The sequence below is a fragment of the Peromyscus eremicus genome, chromosome X, assembly GCF_949786415.1.
Source record: "Peromyscus eremicus chromosome X, PerEre_H2_v1, whole genome shotgun sequence".
Taxonomy (NCBI): domain Eukaryota; kingdom Metazoa; phylum Chordata; class Mammalia; order Rodentia; family Cricetidae; genus Peromyscus; species Peromyscus eremicus.
The window spans coordinates 16,152,672-16,171,357 of NC_081439.1; the positions used below are offsets into that span (position 1 = coordinate 16,152,672).

At 45.7% G+C, this 18,686-nt stretch overlaps 2 protein-coding genes across 3 annotated transcripts in view; one reads left to right on the forward strand and one right to left on the reverse strand.

Moving 5' to 3' along the window:
* Fgd1 (FYVE, RhoGEF and PH domain containing 1) overlaps positions 1–6,382 on the forward strand; it is a 44,091-nt gene extending 37,709 nt beyond the window's left edge. The window contains exons 13-18 of the mRNA XM_059250430.1: positions 2,171–2,201; positions 2,654–2,755; positions 3,081–3,206; positions 3,383–3,544; positions 4,518–4,661; positions 5,166–6,382. Coding sequence (XP_059106413.1) covers positions 2,171–2,201; positions 2,654–2,755; positions 3,081–3,206; positions 3,383–3,544; positions 4,518–4,661; positions 5,166–5,471 — 871 coding nt within the window. The 3' untranslated portion in view covers positions 5,472–6,382. The remainder of the gene's footprint in view (positions 1–2,170; positions 2,202–2,653; positions 2,756–3,080; positions 3,207–3,382; positions 3,545–4,517; positions 4,662–5,165) is intronic.
* Tsr2 (TSR2 ribosome maturation factor) lies at positions 6,083–12,661 on the reverse strand. 2 transcript variants are annotated; one of them, XM_059250431.1, is made up of 5 exons: positions 12,530–12,661; positions 12,257–12,347; positions 8,268–8,359; positions 7,193–7,378; positions 6,083–6,982 (listed from the first exon to the last, which is right to left on the reverse strand). In XM_059250431.1, exons 1-5 carry the CDS (start codon positions 12,611–12,613, stop codon positions 6,848–6,850), a joined length of 588 nt encoding a protein of 195 aa, XP_059106414.1. In that variant the 5' UTR covers positions 12,614–12,661; the 3' UTR covers positions 6,083–6,847. The 2 variants fall into 2 exon arrangements, with proteins under 2 accessions (XP_059106414.1, XP_059106415.1); XM_059250432.1 differs by having other exon boundaries at positions 6,088–6,982; positions 7,202–7,378.
* Between the last annotated feature and the right edge of the window lie 6,025 nt (positions 12,662–18,686).

Below are 18,686 nucleotides of genomic sequence, written 5' to 3' on the forward strand. Positions count from 1 at the left end.
CAACTAATTTGCTTACTTTTTGTTTTTTTGAGACAGAGTCTTATGTAGCATAAGACAGCCTTGAACTCCTGATCCTGTCTCTACCTCTTAAGTGCTGGGTTAACAGATGTGCCATCATGCTTTACTTAGCCACTTGATTTTTGACAAAGATGCCAAAAACAGACATTGTAGAAAAGACAGCTTCTTCAACAGATGGTGCTGAGAAAACTGAATATCTAGTGACTTCAAAAAATTATTTTTAACTATGTATGAGTGTGTATCTGTGTATGGGTTTGTGCATGTCAGTGCAATTGCCCGCAGAGATCAGAGGCACTGGATCACCTTGGCATTGGAGTTACATGCAGTAGGAAGTACTCAGTGTAGATTCTAGGAACTGAACTCTGCAAGATTACATGCCCTTAACCACTGAGCCCTTTCAATAACTTTCTTTTGTTTTTGTTTTTTCGAGACAGGGTTTCTCTGCGTAGCTTTGGAGCCTGTCCTGGAACTCGCTCTGTAGCCCAGGCTGGCCTCGACCTCACAGAGATCCGCCTGTCTCTGCCTCCTGAGTGCTGGGACTAAAGGCGTGCGCCACCACCGCCTGGCTCAATGACTTTTTAATACATTTCCAGTGAGTTGCAGGCTTTACCATACATCACCCTCCTCAAGAGTCTAGCATGAACATGAACTAGTTTAGTACTTGTTTCAGTACCACCACCATACCCTTTTCTTGGCAGATTCTTCATAGTGAAATGCACAGGTCTTAAGTGTACCACAGATGATGAGTTTTGACAAACATTTGATTGCAATGAGCACTCATTAGGGTGTGTGTGTGTGTGTGTGTGTGTGTGTGTGTGTGTGTGTGTGTGTGTGTTGCAAGTGCTAGAGATAGGACCTCACATGATAGATAAGCATTCAGCCACTAACCTACATCCCCACATCCCTCAGTATTGACTCACATCCTAACTTTTTCACATTCTTTTTTATACGGTGGTCTTGATGATGCAGTCAGATTTTCCTATTAGAAAAATACATTTAAAGCTTCTCAATATAGATGTGGAAGGAAAATAAGAGTCCAGATGGGAGAGAGCAGAGTGTGAAGGGTCCTATTCCTATTGGGTGGTTGATAAGGTTGCACTAGGGCAGAGGCCTTGGAGAACACAAGGCTGAGGAAGAACCAGGGAAGAAGAGCAGAGGAAGTCAAAGCATGTTTTATAGCAGACATCATGCTGGGCACTTAAGTATCATGTTAGCAATGCTCAGAACAGAGTGAGAAGCACTATCTTCATGGAAGGAAAGAAAACCCTGCCCTTTGCAAAGCTGACATGTTAGCAGTCATTGATATAGTTTCGTGTGTTCCATACTCACATACACTTCACCATTACCCTCTGTCTGAGGCCTAGCACCTCCCTTTGGAACCCTTTCTTAAAAGCCCCACTCAGACTCAGGCTGAGGCAGGTCCCCTTCTATGGACTCCTCAGTCTTTGTTTCATCTAGTCTCAGCACAGATCCCCCTGGGTTGTCCCCATGTGACTCGTCTAGTACACCATGAGCTCCTTGAGGGCAGGGACTTCTCTGAGGCCCAAGTTCCTAGTACTGGGATCTGGAAGACATTGTTGAATTTAAAAAATGTTATGTGACTTGTCCAAGGTTACATATTTTTTATTTTCAAGTATTTTATTTTTTTGTAATTTTATTTTTAATTTTTTTTTATTCATTTTACATACCAACCACAGATCCCCCTCTTCCCTCCTCCTGCCCACCCCCCAGACTTCCCCTCCAACCCACCCTCCATTCCCTCCTCCGACAAGGTAAGGCCTCCCATGGGGCGTCAGCAGAGCCTGGTACATTCAGTTGAGGCAGGTCTAAGCCCCTCTCCACTGCATCAAGACTATGCAAGGTGTCCCACCATAGGTAATGGACTCCAAAAAGTCAGCTCATGCACCAGGGATGGATCCTGATTCTACTGCCAGGGGCTCCTCAAACAGAACAAGCTACACAATGGTCTCGCCTATGCAGAGGGCCTAGTCCAGGCCCATGGAGGCTCCACAGCTATTGGTCTAAAGTTCATGAGAGGTTAATCTTAAGTGAAGAAGTGGAGTGGAACCTAGGTCCTGTAATTCTAAAACACCATTCCAATTGCCTTTTGTTGACCTGCCTAACCCAACACCTTTCTTTTCTCCCCTACAAGGACTGAGGAGGAGAAGAAAGACTGGGTCCAGGTAACACCCATGGTTTTGTGGTAGGGGTCTGGAAGGGTATTAACAGGCCTCTTAGGGGCTGATATACTTTCCCTTAAAACAGAATGGGCTTGGACACCAGCCTTCCAGCAGATGCTATTATTGCCCTCTTACAGAGAAGCAAGCCCAAGTCTGAGGTCAAATAGAAGCATTCTTTTCAAAGCCAGCTCCCGTGAATCAGGCTTTCCAAAAGCTTGCACCTGACCAGCTGTCAGGAAGGCGGTCTGAGGAGGTTTTCTAGCCACCACTCCCCCTTCCACATTTTATAATTACCAGATGGAGACCTGGACTTAGGGAGGGATTTTCTCAGTCTCGAGTGTGTCAAGGGCAGAGCTGGGTCTAGAACTCCAGGCTAGGACATATGAAGGTGTGAGGGTAGAGATAAGTGTCTTGTGGTGTGATCTGACCTCTCATTTCTCACACCTCTTCACCAGGCCATCAACTCCACCCTCCTGAAGCATGAACAGACCCTGGAGACTTTCAAACTGTTGAATTCTACAAACAGGGATGATGAAGATACTCCCCCTAACTCTCCAGTAAGAGTTCTAATCTCCCCCCCCTCCTCCCAGTACTGGGATCCCTTTGAGGCTGCATGTTCCCACCTTCCCTTGAGGTGATCTTTTTCTCAGAAAATAGGGACTAGAGAGCAGGGCAGGCCCCTAGGAGCAGTCTTCTGCTGGTAGGGCTGCAGACTGTACTCCAGAAAGTAAAAATGACTTACCTCCAATAACAGTGCGGTAGGGTAGAGCCAGGCCTTCTGTATGTGTGTGCTCCCCAACCCTGTGATTCAAGCCTTGGAGAAGAAGCAAGGAGGGCCGGGCTGAGGAGCTGTCTGTGACCAAGACCTAACCCTCCCCCTAGAACGTGGACCTTGGGAAGAGGGCACCTACGCCTATCCGGGAAAAGGAAGTCACCATGTGCATGCGCTGCCAGGAGCCCTTCAATTCCATCACCAAGCGCAGGCATCACTGCAAGGCCTGTGGGCATGTGAGTGTTGGGAGGCAGGGGCAGAGCTAAAGTGGGGGCAGGCTGACAGCCTAGAAGCCCACTTCTGATTGGGTACCCTCCGAGTAGGAGGAGGCTGCAAGTTGGCTGTGGTAGTTGATACACTGAAGGGAAAGGCCCAAGACAATTAGGCTGTTCTTGCCCACTTGCTGTCCCAGGTGGTTTGTGGAAAATGCTCTGAGTTCCGGGCCCGCCTCATCTATGACAACAACCGTTCCAACCGTGTGTGCACTGATTGCTATGTGGCCTTGCATGGAGCACCTGGGAGCAGTCCAGCCTGTAGCCAGCATACACCCCAGCGCAGGAGGTCCATCTTAGAGGTAAGAGTTCCTAACCACAATCCCCAAAGTGTGTCCCGGTTACTGAGCAGGTGTGGTTGAGGTCTGAACATCTCTTAGACAGTAGGGTGCTGTGTGCACTCACTAATCAGGTGATCCAGGCTTGAGACAAGGAAAATGAGTGTAAGGGTTAAGAGAGTCATTTTTATTAAAGTACTTTACACATTTCACCCTCACAGTAACTAATCAACCCATACTCTAATGTTTAATTTACATGTGAGGAAAAACTAAAACTCAGAGAGGGTATTTGGCTAGGTTGCAAGGCAGAAAAACTGCTAGGTTTTGTTTTATCTGAGACATAGTCTCACTGCATAGCCTAGGCTGGCTTTGAATTTCCTATTCTCCTGCCTCAGCCTATAGGATTTTTTTTTAAAGAACCAATTGCCTTTTTTATTATGAAATAGGATAAGTAATACAACATAAAAAAGACATATCCCTTTACCCAGAAGCTGCCACTGTTAATATTGATGCTTCCTATCTTTCTAGGACAATTTGGGGTGATTGTTTCTTAAATAAATCAAGGTATCCCAAATGTAAGGGAGCTTACTCTGCACCAGGACTATTTTAAATGCCTTGTTTATGCTAATTTAAATCTCATAAACACGCTCTGTGCTCTTCTCACAGTCCTGCATTTTCATCTATTGTTAGGATTGTGGGACAGATGGTGTTAACCACCCACTCATCCCTTTAATCACAATGTTAGAAGGACTTTCTCAGAGCAGGCAATGAGTGTATAATGAAAGATGAAAAAAGGTGAGTTGTGAATGTCACTTAGACTGTAGAGTGCCTGACCAGCATTTCAGTGTTCCCACTGAGGTCTAGCTGTTAGAGGCAGCAGCCAAGCCTAGCTTTGCTACCTTTGTCTGAGACATAATCCATACACTACGGGCCTATTTAAGCCAAGAGAAGAAGCCTTCTGTCAACACTGATGTACCCTGTGTCTCTCTGATCACAGAAACAGGCCTCGGTGGCTGCTGAGAACAGCGTCATCTGCAGCTTCCTGCACTACATGGAGAAGGGTGGGAAAGGATGGCACAAGGCATGGTTTGTGGTTCCTGAGAATGAACCCTTGGTGCTGTACATCTATGGAGCCCCTCAGGTGTGCATCCCATTCCTTCAGGTTTTTCCAACCATCTGACAAAGCCAGGCTTGTCACTTCCTCGTATGCCTTGCCCTTTGGGGACAGGGTGAGCCTAACAAAGGGAAAAATCAAAACCCTCATCATTTTGTGACAGAGTATGTAGAGACAAGTGTTTGGAGGCCAAGGTATGGAGGGAAAATGAGGGTGAAGTGGGAAGTCTAGCTTTGTGGAGAAAACAGGAGCGGAGACAGGCACCTCTAGGTCTGACTTTAAGAATGTGCGCATAGAGGAAACTGTCAAAAGACCTGAATCTGTAATAATAGTAAAGACTAGCAGTTGGTTTGGGCATGGGGGGAGACAGATATGTAAACCAGCCTGCCTTCTAGTCCTAGTTCAGACATCTTCCTGTTCATTACAGTGAAGGCAAGGGTCTTCAGCAGAGGAAACAAAACCAAGTTGTTCCACTGGGTAGAGGGCACGGTCCAGCCCCTAGATGACACTAGCTCTGTCCCTCTTCCCCAGGATGTGAAAGCCCAGCGCAGCCTGCCCCTCATTGGCTTTGAGGTGGGGCCTCCTGAGGCAGGAGAGCGGCCTGACAGGAGACACGTCTTCAAGATCACACAGAGCCACCTAAGCTGGTACTTCAGCCCAGAGACAGAAGAACTCCAGCGGCGCTGGATGGCTGTGCTCGGCAGGGCGGGCCGTGGGGACACATTCTGCCCAGGGCCCACACTGTCTGAGGACAGGGAGACAGAGGAGACACCAGTGGCAGCCACAGGAGCCACTGCTGAACCTCCTGAAGCCTCCCAGACCCGAGACAAGACCTAGAGGGTTTGGGGGGGGAACTAGAAACTCCTGCCCCACACTCCAGCTGCCCATGTTCAATTGGGGGCTCCAGCCCACTCCCAATGCAGTCAATACTTGAATTCCCATCACGGGCACTTTCAATCCCGAATGCTGGGTCTTGGGTTTTTTAATTCATCTTTTCACAAAATGTGGGCTTTTTAAAAACTATTCCTACATTGATGTTAATTTTTTAAATCCCTGTCCCCAGGGAGGGCAGGAGCTAATTGCTAGACTCACTTGAATTAGGCTGTTTCCTCCCAGTACCCCACAGATCCTACTTCCACCCAGTTCCCCACAAAAGCACCAGAGGCAGGAGACCTGGATTCAAGTGCCAGCTCTGTTACTGACCCTGGAACCCCAACCTACCCTTGTCTCCTCAGCCAGTGTCTTCACATGTATGACTTTACATGGGGCGGTGACTAGACCCTTCTTGCCTTTCCCATGGCTTATAGCTTCTACCTAGCCCCAAAGCAATCCAGTATTTTATCGTCCGGACCCATGGCAGGGCCACTGGGGCAGGACGGGAATGGGAGGGGGGGAGGACAATGGATACTGTTTTTTAAAGAAAAATACAGTTTATTTCAGGCTTACAGTAACTTTCAGAACACTGATATGGTCCGTCCGTTTGTCCAAAGTCCAAGGCTACTGGGGGTGGGTGGGTGGGGTGCAGAAACTACTCTTTCACTGAACTCTGAAGCTCAGCTCTCAGAAGGCTGATTCCAAGGTTAAATCATGGATTAAACAAGAAGGTGTTATGTTATTAAGGTCTTAAGCCTCATCCCTGGACTTAAAACAGCCCAACTTTCCCAAGTTCACCATTTAGTCAAGTCCTTCGAACTCTCAAGAGTATTCAGGGTGGGAGCATTCACAGGAGGATGCAAGTTCCGGGCAGGGGAAGAGTTGCTCTGTGGGAGGCTGGGGTGGGGACATTGGGGAGGTACCACACTTACATCTACTCTCTTCCAACTGCATGTTGATCTCACCATTCCCAATCCAGCCGGCCTCCCACCACTGTGCAATTCTCGTCCTTTCCACAAATTTACCTGCCTGCTGTCCACAAGTCTGGCCTCTACTCCAACCACAGCCACACTCATCGTCCATGTTCACATTCACTGCACCTAGGAGGCACTATGCTGGGAAACCTGGTCTTATCTCTCATATGGTACCTAAGGTTCGAGGGGCTGGAATAGGTCCCATCAACACAACCAAGGATCCTAGGGCTTTTCTTCCCCTGGAGGGAAGGACAGGGGAACAAGGTAGGAATATGGTTATCAGGACAGAGGTGTATATAGCCCTCTAAAACCGCCCCTATAACTCTCCTAACACTTAACAAGGGCCCAAACCATTTACTGCCCTACTCATTTCTTTCTCCGGACAATGGTCCACCCATCTTCTACTATATCCTCTTCCTTAATAGTCTGCGGGTCTGGATCAGAGGGCTGAGGCTGGGGGCAGACCACATCTGTTGTGGCCCCATCATTTGTAGCTGTCACCTAGAGGGAAAATATAAGAGAGAGCACTAAGTAATTACCCATGCTCTGCTCCCAACTTTTCCATGACTATATGAGCTATCTTTTTTGATAACACCACCACCACCACCACCACCTACAACCATCATCACTTCCCTGGGAACCTAGCTACTCTTCTAAAAAATTAACATTTGCAACACCCCCACCCCCACGCTGCGCACCACACACAGGCACCTCTTTCACCTCCATTTCTTCCACGCTGTCCACATCATCTTCAGCCACATCAGTTTTTTCGGCTGTCTTAAGTGGAGTAGCCGTGACCTTGCACTTTTTTTGGTTGATCTGAGCAGTCATCTCCTGCAGAGCAGCCCCATCACCCTTCTGGAAGTGGTGGAACATGGCCTGTAGCTGCTGACTCACCTACCAAGGAAACATCCAAACAGCTTGGAGTTTTCAGACAGTCTATCATAAAACCAGCCTCGGTTTACAGCAGATTATAGGGGGTTGGAATTTTACAGAAAAAAGTGGGGCTCTCTTCTCCCTAAGAAGTTCATCCAAGCAGTTAGGAACAGTGGTAGATGCATATAATGGGGAGGCCTCTGAGGCAGGATGGTGAGTTTGAGGTAGACATTGTCAAAATCAATTAACAGCTGAGAGTGCTGGCACACGTCTTTAATCCCAGCACTTGGGAGGCAGAGGCAGGCAGATCTCCTTGAGGTCAAGGCCAGCCTGGGCTACATAGCAAGTTCTAGGCAAGCCAGGGCAACATAGTGAGACCTTGTCTCAAAAAATAAAGCAACAACAAAGTCCAGTGGAGCAACCACAAATCAAGAGCTTGGGTGAGGGTGTGAAGCCTTGAGTGAGGGTCTCCCAGAAGAGAAGGTATTAGAATTGCACACTTATAATCCCAGTACTTGGGAGGCTGAGGCAGGATGACTGCTATGAATTTGAGGTTGGCCTGGGCTACATAGTATTTCAGGCTGCCTAGGCTGGAGAGTAAAAAAAAAAAAAAAAAAAAACTGCCTCAAAAAAAGAAAAAGGGAGAGAAGATGCAAATGAAAGATAATCTCACCAGGGTGAGCAGTGTTAATCAGAACAGGAATGGAATTTGATCTGGCCCAGCTTGTGGCATGTGGGGGAAATCGTTGGTTGAGAATGATCTCAAGAGAAATAAAGGTAATATTTGAAAAGGCAATAGGGAATCTTGTCTATGCCTCAAGAAAAGAATGGTTACAACCAAGAATCTTGTCCCAAACAGTGGGAGAAGAGTGAGCAGGCAGGGGGCTGACAACAGTTTCCATATGCTCACCTGGGGCAGGCTCCCATCTTCCACAACTGTATCAAACTCAGTGGTCATCAGCTCCCCAAGGAAATCTTCCACCTCTTCCAGATCCAAGTCAGCTAAACAGGAAAGGATAGGACCCTTTAGACAAAGATCAGCTTCATCAGCCCTGCCCACTATTCTTCAATACGTATCTGCTACATCTGGGTGGGAGGTAAAGATGCAGTGAGCCTTTAGTCACTAAAACACCCTCTTTCACTTGGCCCATTCTAACTGACCTACCTCAGCTTAAGGTGACTTTGAAATAGCCTCAGAGCCTCCAATTTCTCATTTCTAAAGAGAGGCTAATAGGGCCCCCTGGAGGGTCTGTTAGGAGGACTCATCTAACACAATGCTTGGCACAAGGGAGATGAGATCTCTACTATTAATTTGCATCACTTCAGAGTGGAAATATTGAAGTATAGAGACCCTTCACAGCTGTGGCTCCACTAATACAGGAGTCCAGAGACTCAAGGGTAGTGGGTAAGAAGAAATGGATATGGTACTCATTGGTTTTTTTGGTGCTGGGGATCAACCCCAGGGTCTGGCACATGCTGGGCAAACACTCAACCACTGAACTACACCCTCAGTTGGATGCACTACTTTTAAAAATGAAATCATAACCGTAACAACCACCTTCTGGCTAAGCCCTGTTCACTGGACCTCAGTTATCTTACAGGTCTTTTCTGAATGAAAGACTAGCTTTCTCTTCCCTACATGCCGCCTTCTCCCAGACATAACTCTTCTACACTTGTGCTTTTACAAGCCATTGAAATTTAACAGCCTCCAAATTTCTTTTCCACTCAGGCTAATTATGTATCCAGATGTTAAACAGGTGCCTCAAGTCCTCATTTCCAAAGCCAGATTTATTATCCTGCCTTCCAAACCAGCATCTCATCTTCCAAGGTCCCTCTATCCAAAGGAAGTTTCTTAATCTACCCTGCCACTCACCACAAATTTGTCTCTTTCCCCAACCCCCTGTATGGACAAGTATTCTCTTTTTCCTGACCATTGCCACTGCCCTATTTTAGACCTTATTTTCTAGACCCAAATAGCCTTCTCATGAGTGTTTCCTTCTCATAATCTACACAAATTACTTTCTGAATTTTCTAGCAAACACCATCCTATTACTTACTTTAGAACCTGCTCATGAATTTTATTACCTATTGTGAAGTTTGTCTTTGATAAATATTCTGCTGAGTTTAAGGAGTTGTTTTGTTTTTGTTACAGGTATCATGTAGCCCAGGCTAGCATCAAACTGTGTAGTCCAAGGCTAGCCTAGAACTCCTGATGATTGGTGATCCCTCTGCCTTCACCTCCTCATTGCTAAGATTACAAGCATGAATCACCATGCCTGATTAATGTGGCTCTGGGGATTGAAACCAAGGCCTCTTACATGTTATGCAAGTACTCTTCCAATTGAACTATTTCCCCAGCTCAATTTTGCTGAGTTTTAACAAGGATTTCCATAGAAAGCTAATGGCAAACAAAGCCAGGATTGATAACACACACCAATAATCCCTGTACTCTCAGGAAAAGGAAGCAAGAGGAACATCAATTCCACAACAGCTGGACTATAAAAGGAGATACTGTTCCCAATTACCACCACCACCACCACCAGTATTAATAAAATATCAGCTGGGGGGGGGAAGCTTATGTAATTTGACTGGAGAAACTTTTTCTGCATTCAACATCTAACTGGACAAGTCTTCTATAGCTTGAATTGTACAAACACTGGCCTAAAGGATATAATCAAAGGCACATAAGGCCTTGCATCTCTTACCCTTTAGGGTAAGGGTTATCTCGGTATATGCACATGCACACATACTCTACCACTCTTCCATTCCCTTACTACATGGGGGGGGGGCTTTCAAAATACAACACTTAATTCCTTTGAGTGTGCTTTATGATTCTACCTACTTCACCCCTTTTCATTCATTAAGACCAAGCCCAATCACTAAAGGCTAAAGACAAAAAAAAAAAAAGGCTGCCAGCCTGGTCTACAGAGACAGTTCTAGGACAGCCAGGGCCACACAAAGAAATCCTGTCTTGAAAAACCAAAAAAGGGCTTCTCCTCAGGCTCAGATAACTCAAGAACTCTAAGCACCTCTTTATCACGACACTTATCATCCAGTATTTTAACTATCCACTTTCTTATCTGAAGTCACTCACGAGATACACCCTCGAAACTACTGCATGTAATACTCCTACTGGGTCCTCGTGTTCTTTTATCCCCACAAAGACAAAACGAAGGGAGGGCGTACATCTTTGCTGTAGAAGTAGCCATATGTGGTTACCAAGCACAAGCACTTGAAATGGTGCTAGTCTCAATTAAGAAACCCCCATTAGGACCTTTAAAACTCCAGAGTGTAAAAATTTAATTCTAAAAATGTATAAAATGGAGCCGGGTGGTGGTGGCGCACGCCTTTAGTCCCAGCACTCGGGAGGCAGAGCCAGGCGGATCTCTGTGAGTTCGAGGCCAGCCTGGGCTACCAAGTGAGTTCCAGGAAAGGTGTAAAGCTACACAGAGAAACCCTGTCTCGAAAAAACAAAAACAAAAAACAAAAATGTATAAAATGCTTAATTCTTATGACACACCAAAATACTCTGGAAGAGGATTTTGTGTTATTTATTTTATGTATATGGTGTTTTGCTTGCATGTATGTCTGCACTCTCTATGTACATGCCTGGTGCCCAGAGGACAGAAGATGGTGTCAGATCACCTGGAACTGGAGTTACAGACAGTTATGAGTTACCATGTAGACTCACTCAAGTCATCTGTAAAAGACAAATACTCTTAAATGCTGAGCCATCTTTTCAGCTGTGTTTTACTTACTTGTCAATTATATGTATATGTACATGTGTGCAAATGAAGAAGACTGCATCCTCTGGAGCTGGAGTTACAGGTGGTTGTGAGCTACCAGACACAGGTACTGGGAACCTAACTCATGTCCTCTGGAAGAGCAGGAAGCTAAGCATCTCTACAGCCCTTTCCTTTTAAGGACAAGTTCTGGCTATGTAGCCAAGGCTGGCTTCAAACTCAGAGGAGTTGTCCTACCTCAGTCTCCTTAGTGCTAGAATTACAGACATGGCCCATATGTTAGGCTTTGGATGTGAATTTAATACTATATTTGCTTCTTTCATTCATTTATTCATTCATTCGTGGTAGCAGGGGTTTGACCCTAGCGTCTCACATGTAGTAGGTAAGCACTTCCATAGAGCTATATCCCAAACTATTTATTTTTCATTATGAGACAAGGTCATGGTAATGTTGTTCAGGCTAGTCTTGAACTTGAGGTCCTTTTGCCTCAGGAGCAACAGATTATAGAACTGTACCACAGGGCTTGCCTGCCTTTTATTAGAGGCACTACTTTTACTTTTGGTGGTACTAGAGGTGGAACTCAGAAACATGAGCATGCTAGGAAAGTGCTCTACCACTGGGCTACACGCTTCACCCAACAATCTTAAGATTCGGATCATTATGCTTGTTGGCCTTTGCCCACGGAGCCATCTTTCCCTCCCCTGACCCAGCAATTTTACAATATGGCTCACAAAGTTCTATTAGTCGGATCTTTTCATAACCATTTTAGGAATTAAGAGACTCTCTGGAAGGTAAAATGTCTTGTCCAGGATCATAGCACTATATAGTGTTACTGCCTGCAAAGCACCCGAAAGGCACGATTCTAATTCCAAAGTCACCATTCATTCGACAAGACAAGCGCGGAGGCGGTTATGGCGCATGCCTTTAATCCCAGCACTCGAGAGGCAGGCGGATCTCTTGAGTTCGAGGCCAGTCTAGTCTACAGAGCGAGTTTCAGGGCAGCCAGGACGGTTACACAGAGAAACCCTGTCTCGAAAAAATTAAAAATAATAATTTAAAAAAGAGAGAGCGAGAGAGAGAGAAAGCGCGGGCTCTCTAGGACGAGGCTCCGCCGCTCCAAAACCCGACAGACAGACAACGTCTCACACTCACTCACCATTGGCGATGAAGTAATCCTCCACTGCACCCCCCAGCCACTCGGCCTTCTCCTGGCTGTGCACGCCCCCGAAGCCATTCTCCACAGCGATCTGTGAACACAGGCCCAAGCCAACCATGACAGCATGGAAACCGGAGTGGCGTGGCGTGGCGTGGCACGGCCTGCCCTGCGAGTCTGCCGCCTACACCGCCCAGACGAGGCTCTGGCGCCTTGCCTGGCCAGCTCCTATTTTGCCCCAGCCCTAATTGTGACCCCCGCCGTGGTCTCACTCACCTGTAAAGCAGGCCAAGCATCCAAAGCCGCGCGGACAGCAGCTCCGAAGAGCACTCGCACGTCTTCTCCAGCGCCCGCCATCATCCGTTTAGATCACGTGGCTCCCAGGAAGCCCAATCGCGCGGCAGATCTCGCCAGGCGAAATGAGCCAAAAGCCGATTCTCAGAACGCAGATTCGTTTTCTGCTGACCTGGCAGCAAGACCAGAAAAGTTGAAAATTTTCAGTGGTAGATGATGCCACTTACCACAGTAAATCTTAATAATTAAAGTTGAACCTGGAGCCGAGGAGGGTAGCCGAAAGAAAGAGGAAGGGAGAAATGGGGAGGGGAGAAGGGAGGAGGAGGAGGGGGGAGGGAGAGAGAGAGAAGCTACAGTTGAAGGCCCGTAAGAGGCTCAATTAATAAAGGCAATTGCCGCCATGCCTGATGACCTGAGTTAGAGCCCTAAGCCCCACATGATGGAATTAGAGAACTGACTCCTGCAGTTTCCCCGTTCCCCTCCAAATCCTTCGTTGCATGAACAGGTACATGCGCTCACATACAATAAATAAATGTAATTTTTAAAATTTAATGCTACATTTCAAACAGCATCATAACACCTGTATAGAACATTGCCACCAACAGAAGCAGAATACATTTTTTGTATTATTAATACACTATTTGTCTTCTCTGAAACAACTACTTTCCCCAGACTTCCTGGGAAGATACAGGAAACAGAACTGTTTATCCTAAAGATGGGAGGAGAAAGACCACTGACTCAAATCATCATGGCCAAATTAATTAAAGCAAGCAATTAATTAAAACAAGCTTTTTTTTTTTCAGTTGTGCACACGGGCTGCCTCCCTGTAAGGTGGGGTTTGAGAGGTCAGCATTGGATGTGAAGAAGACAAGGTTTTTGTAGTTCAGGGGTAAAGAGTTTCTAAATGGGAGAAAATAGGTGGGGTTACAGGAGCAGAATAAGCATAACAAGTTAGTCATAGCAAGCTCCTGAAACATACCTGATTGCAGGGTGGTCATAAAGTAGCCATAACAACAGGTAGTCATAACAACCTTTTGAAACAAAGGTAGGGTTGCAAGATGGTTATAAACAGCTATTTGAAACAAAGACATGGTTGCCACTTCCTGGAACAGGCAGTACAGAACCATTTGTAGTTAAGGTGACAGGTGGGGCATAGCCCAATCCTTGAGAAACAGGTTTAATCATATACAGGAATGAACCTAGTTCGTCTTTACTATAAGATAGCTTTTAAAAGCCGGGCAGTGGTGTCGCACACCTTTAGTCCCAACACTCAGGAGGCAGAATCAGGCGGATCTCTGTGAGTTCACGGCCAGCCTGGGCTACAGAGTGAGTTCCAGCAAAGGTGCAAAGCTACACAGAGAAGCCCTGTCTCGAAAAACAAACAAACAAACAACAACAACAACAACAAAAAAGAATGGCTTTTAAGCCTAAGATGGAGGCAGGCTGGTTCTTCAGAACACACAGGACAGAGGAGGCATGCAAGGTCAAACTAGGGAAAGTCGAAGAGGATATGGCTACTTTTGCTTTGCAAGGCAAAGAGAATGAGAAAGGGCAAAAGAATGCCATAGCTTCTGAGAGGGCAAAGCCTGGAATCATAGAACTGAGGGATTAGGACTTAGATAGATTTCCTGACAGGCAGACAGATTGGGAGAGATGCCATGACAAGGTAATAAAGATGGTGAATTTCCAAGACAGCAGCTTGCTTCTTCACCTTCCAACATGACTGGCTTCCTCCTCACCCTAACCGGAAAGAAAAGCCTGACCACTTAGAGGCCTTGTAGGCTTTTTCTCCTGCTAGTAGGACCCCTGCTTGATGGACTGGCTCAACAAAGTCAAGGCCAGATCAGAACATGTTACACTACAGTTGTGGGCCAATCAGCCAGCCACCCTGTCTTTCTTCAAACTGACCAACCCTAAGTTAGGGGAGAAAGACCCTTCAAAGATGTAAACAACACCAACACCAACAAAAAGCCGGCAAGAAGCTGGACTTCTCTTTTCCCATCAGCCTTGCTCTGGTGCTTGCTGTATATGTATGTTTCCTCACTCCTAACCAAAGCTTCTCTTCACCAGGCTGGTTTGGCCTGCTGTGTTTGAGAATTTCCTAGAGGTTACCCTTCGAGCTTGAGATGTTTCCTACTTTTTACTTCTTTAAGTGACAGAGAAAAACAAACCCAATCAAAACCCCAGATGGTAACACAACAGCTGTTGTTTCAGAAAAGGGTTCTCAGCATAACCAATGATAAAGCTTCTCAAATACAGATCCAATTCCAGCCCCAGAGCCAACCACTCAACTATGTCCCTTCTCAAAACAGATCCTATGTCCTAGCCCATAATGTTGACTTGCCTCCTGTGTGGATGTCCTTTGAAATGGCTCCACTTTGGAAGTGTTGCATACAGAGAAATAAGGTCAAGGGATGTGAGATGGTCAAGCTGCCAAGGTTCTCACTTGTCATGGTCTCTGGTCAGTAGCTAAGAAGGTGCTCCTCAGCAAGGAGCTGGTGGGAATGAACTTGGAGCAGGCATGTTTTCAGAGGTGAGGGGTTGAGGTAAGAGGTGCTCCCAGCCAGAGAACTAGGATGCACATTTTAACAGCAGAACACACATACAAACATATTTTTCATTTGTGTGTGTGTGTGTGTGTGTGTGTGTGTGTGTGTGTGTGTGTGTGTGTGTTTCTCTCCTTTCACCAAATGGGTTCCACAATAGAACCCAGGTCCGGTCTCAAGCTTGTGGCAGATGGCTGTACTCCCTGAGTCTTTCTCGTCCTCCTCCTTCTCCTCCTCCTCCTCCTGCTCCCCCTTCTTCCAGAGGCTTGCTATTATCAACACAAAAACACTATTCTCACCTCAGAGGCAACAAGAGACAGTTCATTCTTGTGTAAAATATGAGTTACCACAGCCAGGATTCAGGTTGCCCAGAAAGATATTTTCTTTTGTGTAGGTGTTTAAATGACATTTTAGTAGTTACAGAACAAAGAAAGTCATAAGTCAAAGCATTTACTAAATCCTTTGATAGGGATTGTAAGTAGTGAGGTGAAGGAAATTCTGCATAGGTTTCAGAAACTATCTGATGACATTCTTAGCTTTTGGATTTGTGGATGCTCACTGTCTGCTAAGTATGTATTTTATTTTATTTTTTAATTTATTTTATTTGCATTGGTGCTTTGTCTGCATGTATGTCTATGTGAGGGTGTCAGATCTTGGAGTTATAGACAATTGTTAGCGGCCATGTGGGTGCTGGGAATTGAACCCAGGTCCTCCGGAAAAGCAGTCAGTGTTCTTAACTGCTGAGCCATCTCTCCAGCCCCCAAGCATATATTTTTAAAGTTTTAATAGTCACAAGGCTTTTAGTTCAGACACAAGGGAAGACAAAGGATGCTTTTCAAAGGCACCAAAAGTAGCTCAAGGTGATTTGTCTCTTGACTGCAACATTTTAACTGTCCATAATCACAAGGTTCAGTCATTTGGCCTTGTAGAACCTTCTATACAGACGTAGTTTTTCTTCTCTGGGAACTTCAGTTTACACTGTGTAGCCATGACTGGTATTGCATGCTGATCCTAAGCTCACCCTCCTAAATCCTAGCACTAGTGATGCACCACCACACTTAACACAGAATATACATTTCCTGAAGTTCGCAAGAACATTCTCCAAGACACACCATACATATGGGAACTTGGAAAACACACGGAAACGAATTTGAAAAACACAGCATACCAAAATTTATGCGATGCAGCTGAAGTACTTAGAGGGCAAATTTTTAGCTTGAAACAAGAAAGTTCAAGCTGTAACCCCCCCCCCCCCGTCCTGTCCCGTCCCCCCCCCCCCCCCGTCCCATCCCCCGCCCCAGGTAAAGTCAGACCCTTGACTACACTGCAGGAAAGAGATTCAGGATGGGCCAGCATTATGATATAATTATCCAGTTTTATATGATTGTTATGACATGGTCATTATGATATATGATAAGCAAAGTTAGGGCTTATTTAACTACAAGCATTTAGAGGAGGAACACTTAGGAGAGGAAGGGTTTGTTCTGCTGAACATAAAAATATAATGATCCCTAATGACATTCTGCTGGCCCCATAGATCAGTGTCTCTCTCATTCGGCCATCATCAGAGAAGTTTCCTCTTGCAGTAGACAGGAATTAATATAGAGACCCCCATCTGGACAATGTGAAGAGAGTGGGGAAGTTTTGAACACTCAGTCTTTTTATTATTTTTTATTTTATTTTATTTTATTTTTTCAGACAGGGTTTCTCTGTGTAACAGTCCTGGCTGTCCTGGAACTCACTCTGTAGACCAGGCTGGCTTCGAACTCACAGAGATCCACCTGCCTCTGCCTCCCGAGTGCTGGGATGAAAGGTGTGCGCCACCATTCCTAGCTTGGAACACTCAGTCTTAAATGGGATGTCCTCATCAAACCCCTCTTCAAAACTCTGCAGAAAAGGAGGCAAAAGGGTTATAAGAGCCAGAAGAGATGGAGGACATCACGGAGATAAGGCCTTCTAAACACAACAGGACTGATGCCGATATGAACTCAAAGAAACTGGCGTAGCATCCACAGGGCCTACAGAAGTCTAAGCCAGATGGGATTCCAGTGCTTAGAGGGGAAATAGATACAAGCCCCCATCCCTAATCCAGAAGGTATCTCCAACTGATAACTAACTGCTCAGAAAGGAAAAACTACTTTTCTCAGACCACACTTAAGGGCAGGCTCCACACCCAGCAGTAGACAGCCAATAAAAAAAAAAGGAATTCAATGGTATTTTTTGTAGTCTTTTTTTCTCATATCGATTTGTTTGGGCTTTTTTTTTTTTTTTTTTTTTTGTCTTTCTAGCCTTTTGCTTGTATATTATGGTTTCTGATTTTGTGTTTTTTGAGTTTTGTTTTTGTGTCGGGGTTGTCTGTATGTGTTTCTTGTGCTTTTTCTTTGTTGTTTTTTGTTTGTTTTTTAATTCTGGTTTGTTTACCTGTTTGTTTTCTAAACAGAAAGAAAAAGAAAGAAAGGAAGAAGAGTTGGGTGGGTGGGTGAGGAGGAAAGGAGTATCTGGGTGAAGCTGGGGGAAGGGAGGCTGTGATCAGAATGTATCGTATGAAAATTATTTTCAATTATATATATATGTGCATACACACATATGTATGTATGTATGTATGTATGTATGTATGTATGTATATGATGTAAGGGCCTGGCCAGATAGCTCAGTGAGTTAAGTCACTTGCTGCCAAGCCTGACAACCTACCACCAATTGTTCTCTCATCTCCACACATGTGCTGTGACATGTACGTGTGTGCACATATACAGACACACACATACACACACTCACACACCACTGAATAAATAAAAATGCAAGAAAAAGTTTTTAAATAGGTGAGCTGAGGCATGGTGATACATGCCTGGATACATATCACAGCACCCATAAAGCAGAGGCAGAGGCAAGAGGATTAAGGCCACTCTCAGCTACATAACTGTCTAGTGGGTTTGAGGGCGACCGGATCCACATGAGACTGTCAAGAAAAAAAGAAAGGAAGACAGAAAAAGGAAAAGAAAGCAGAGAATGGAAGGTTAACCAAAGTAAAGAAGATGGGGCTATGTATGGTGGTGCCTGCCTCAGCACTCGGGAAGCAGAGGCAGGCGGCTCTCTGTGAGTTCGAGGCCAGCCTGGGCTACAGAGCGAGATCCAGGACAGTCAGGACTACATAAACCCTGTCTCAAAACAAAAACAAACAAACACAAGGGCTAGAGGGATGGCTTGGTACTTGCTCCTCTTGCAAAGGACCCAGGTACAGTTCCCAGCACCCGCATGGCAGCTCACAACCGTCGGTAACTCCAGTTCCAGAGGATCCACTGCCCTCTCCTGACCTCTGAGGGCACCAGGCACATATTCAGTGCACAGGCACAGGTATACACTTGGGCAAAACACTCACACACATAAAATCAAAATAAATAAACCTTAAACAGATGTCAGCTCTGAGTAGCAGTCTAAGCCAGAGCGCAGGCTCACAGCTGACACCGAGTTACAATCTCCCGCTACTGCTTGTAGGATGAGCAGAGTAAAGCACCCACCATATTTGGTCATATGGAGTTGGCTGAAGGGGAAATGGAGGATGAAGAAGCAATAAGATGTACCTTGTAGTTGGAAGA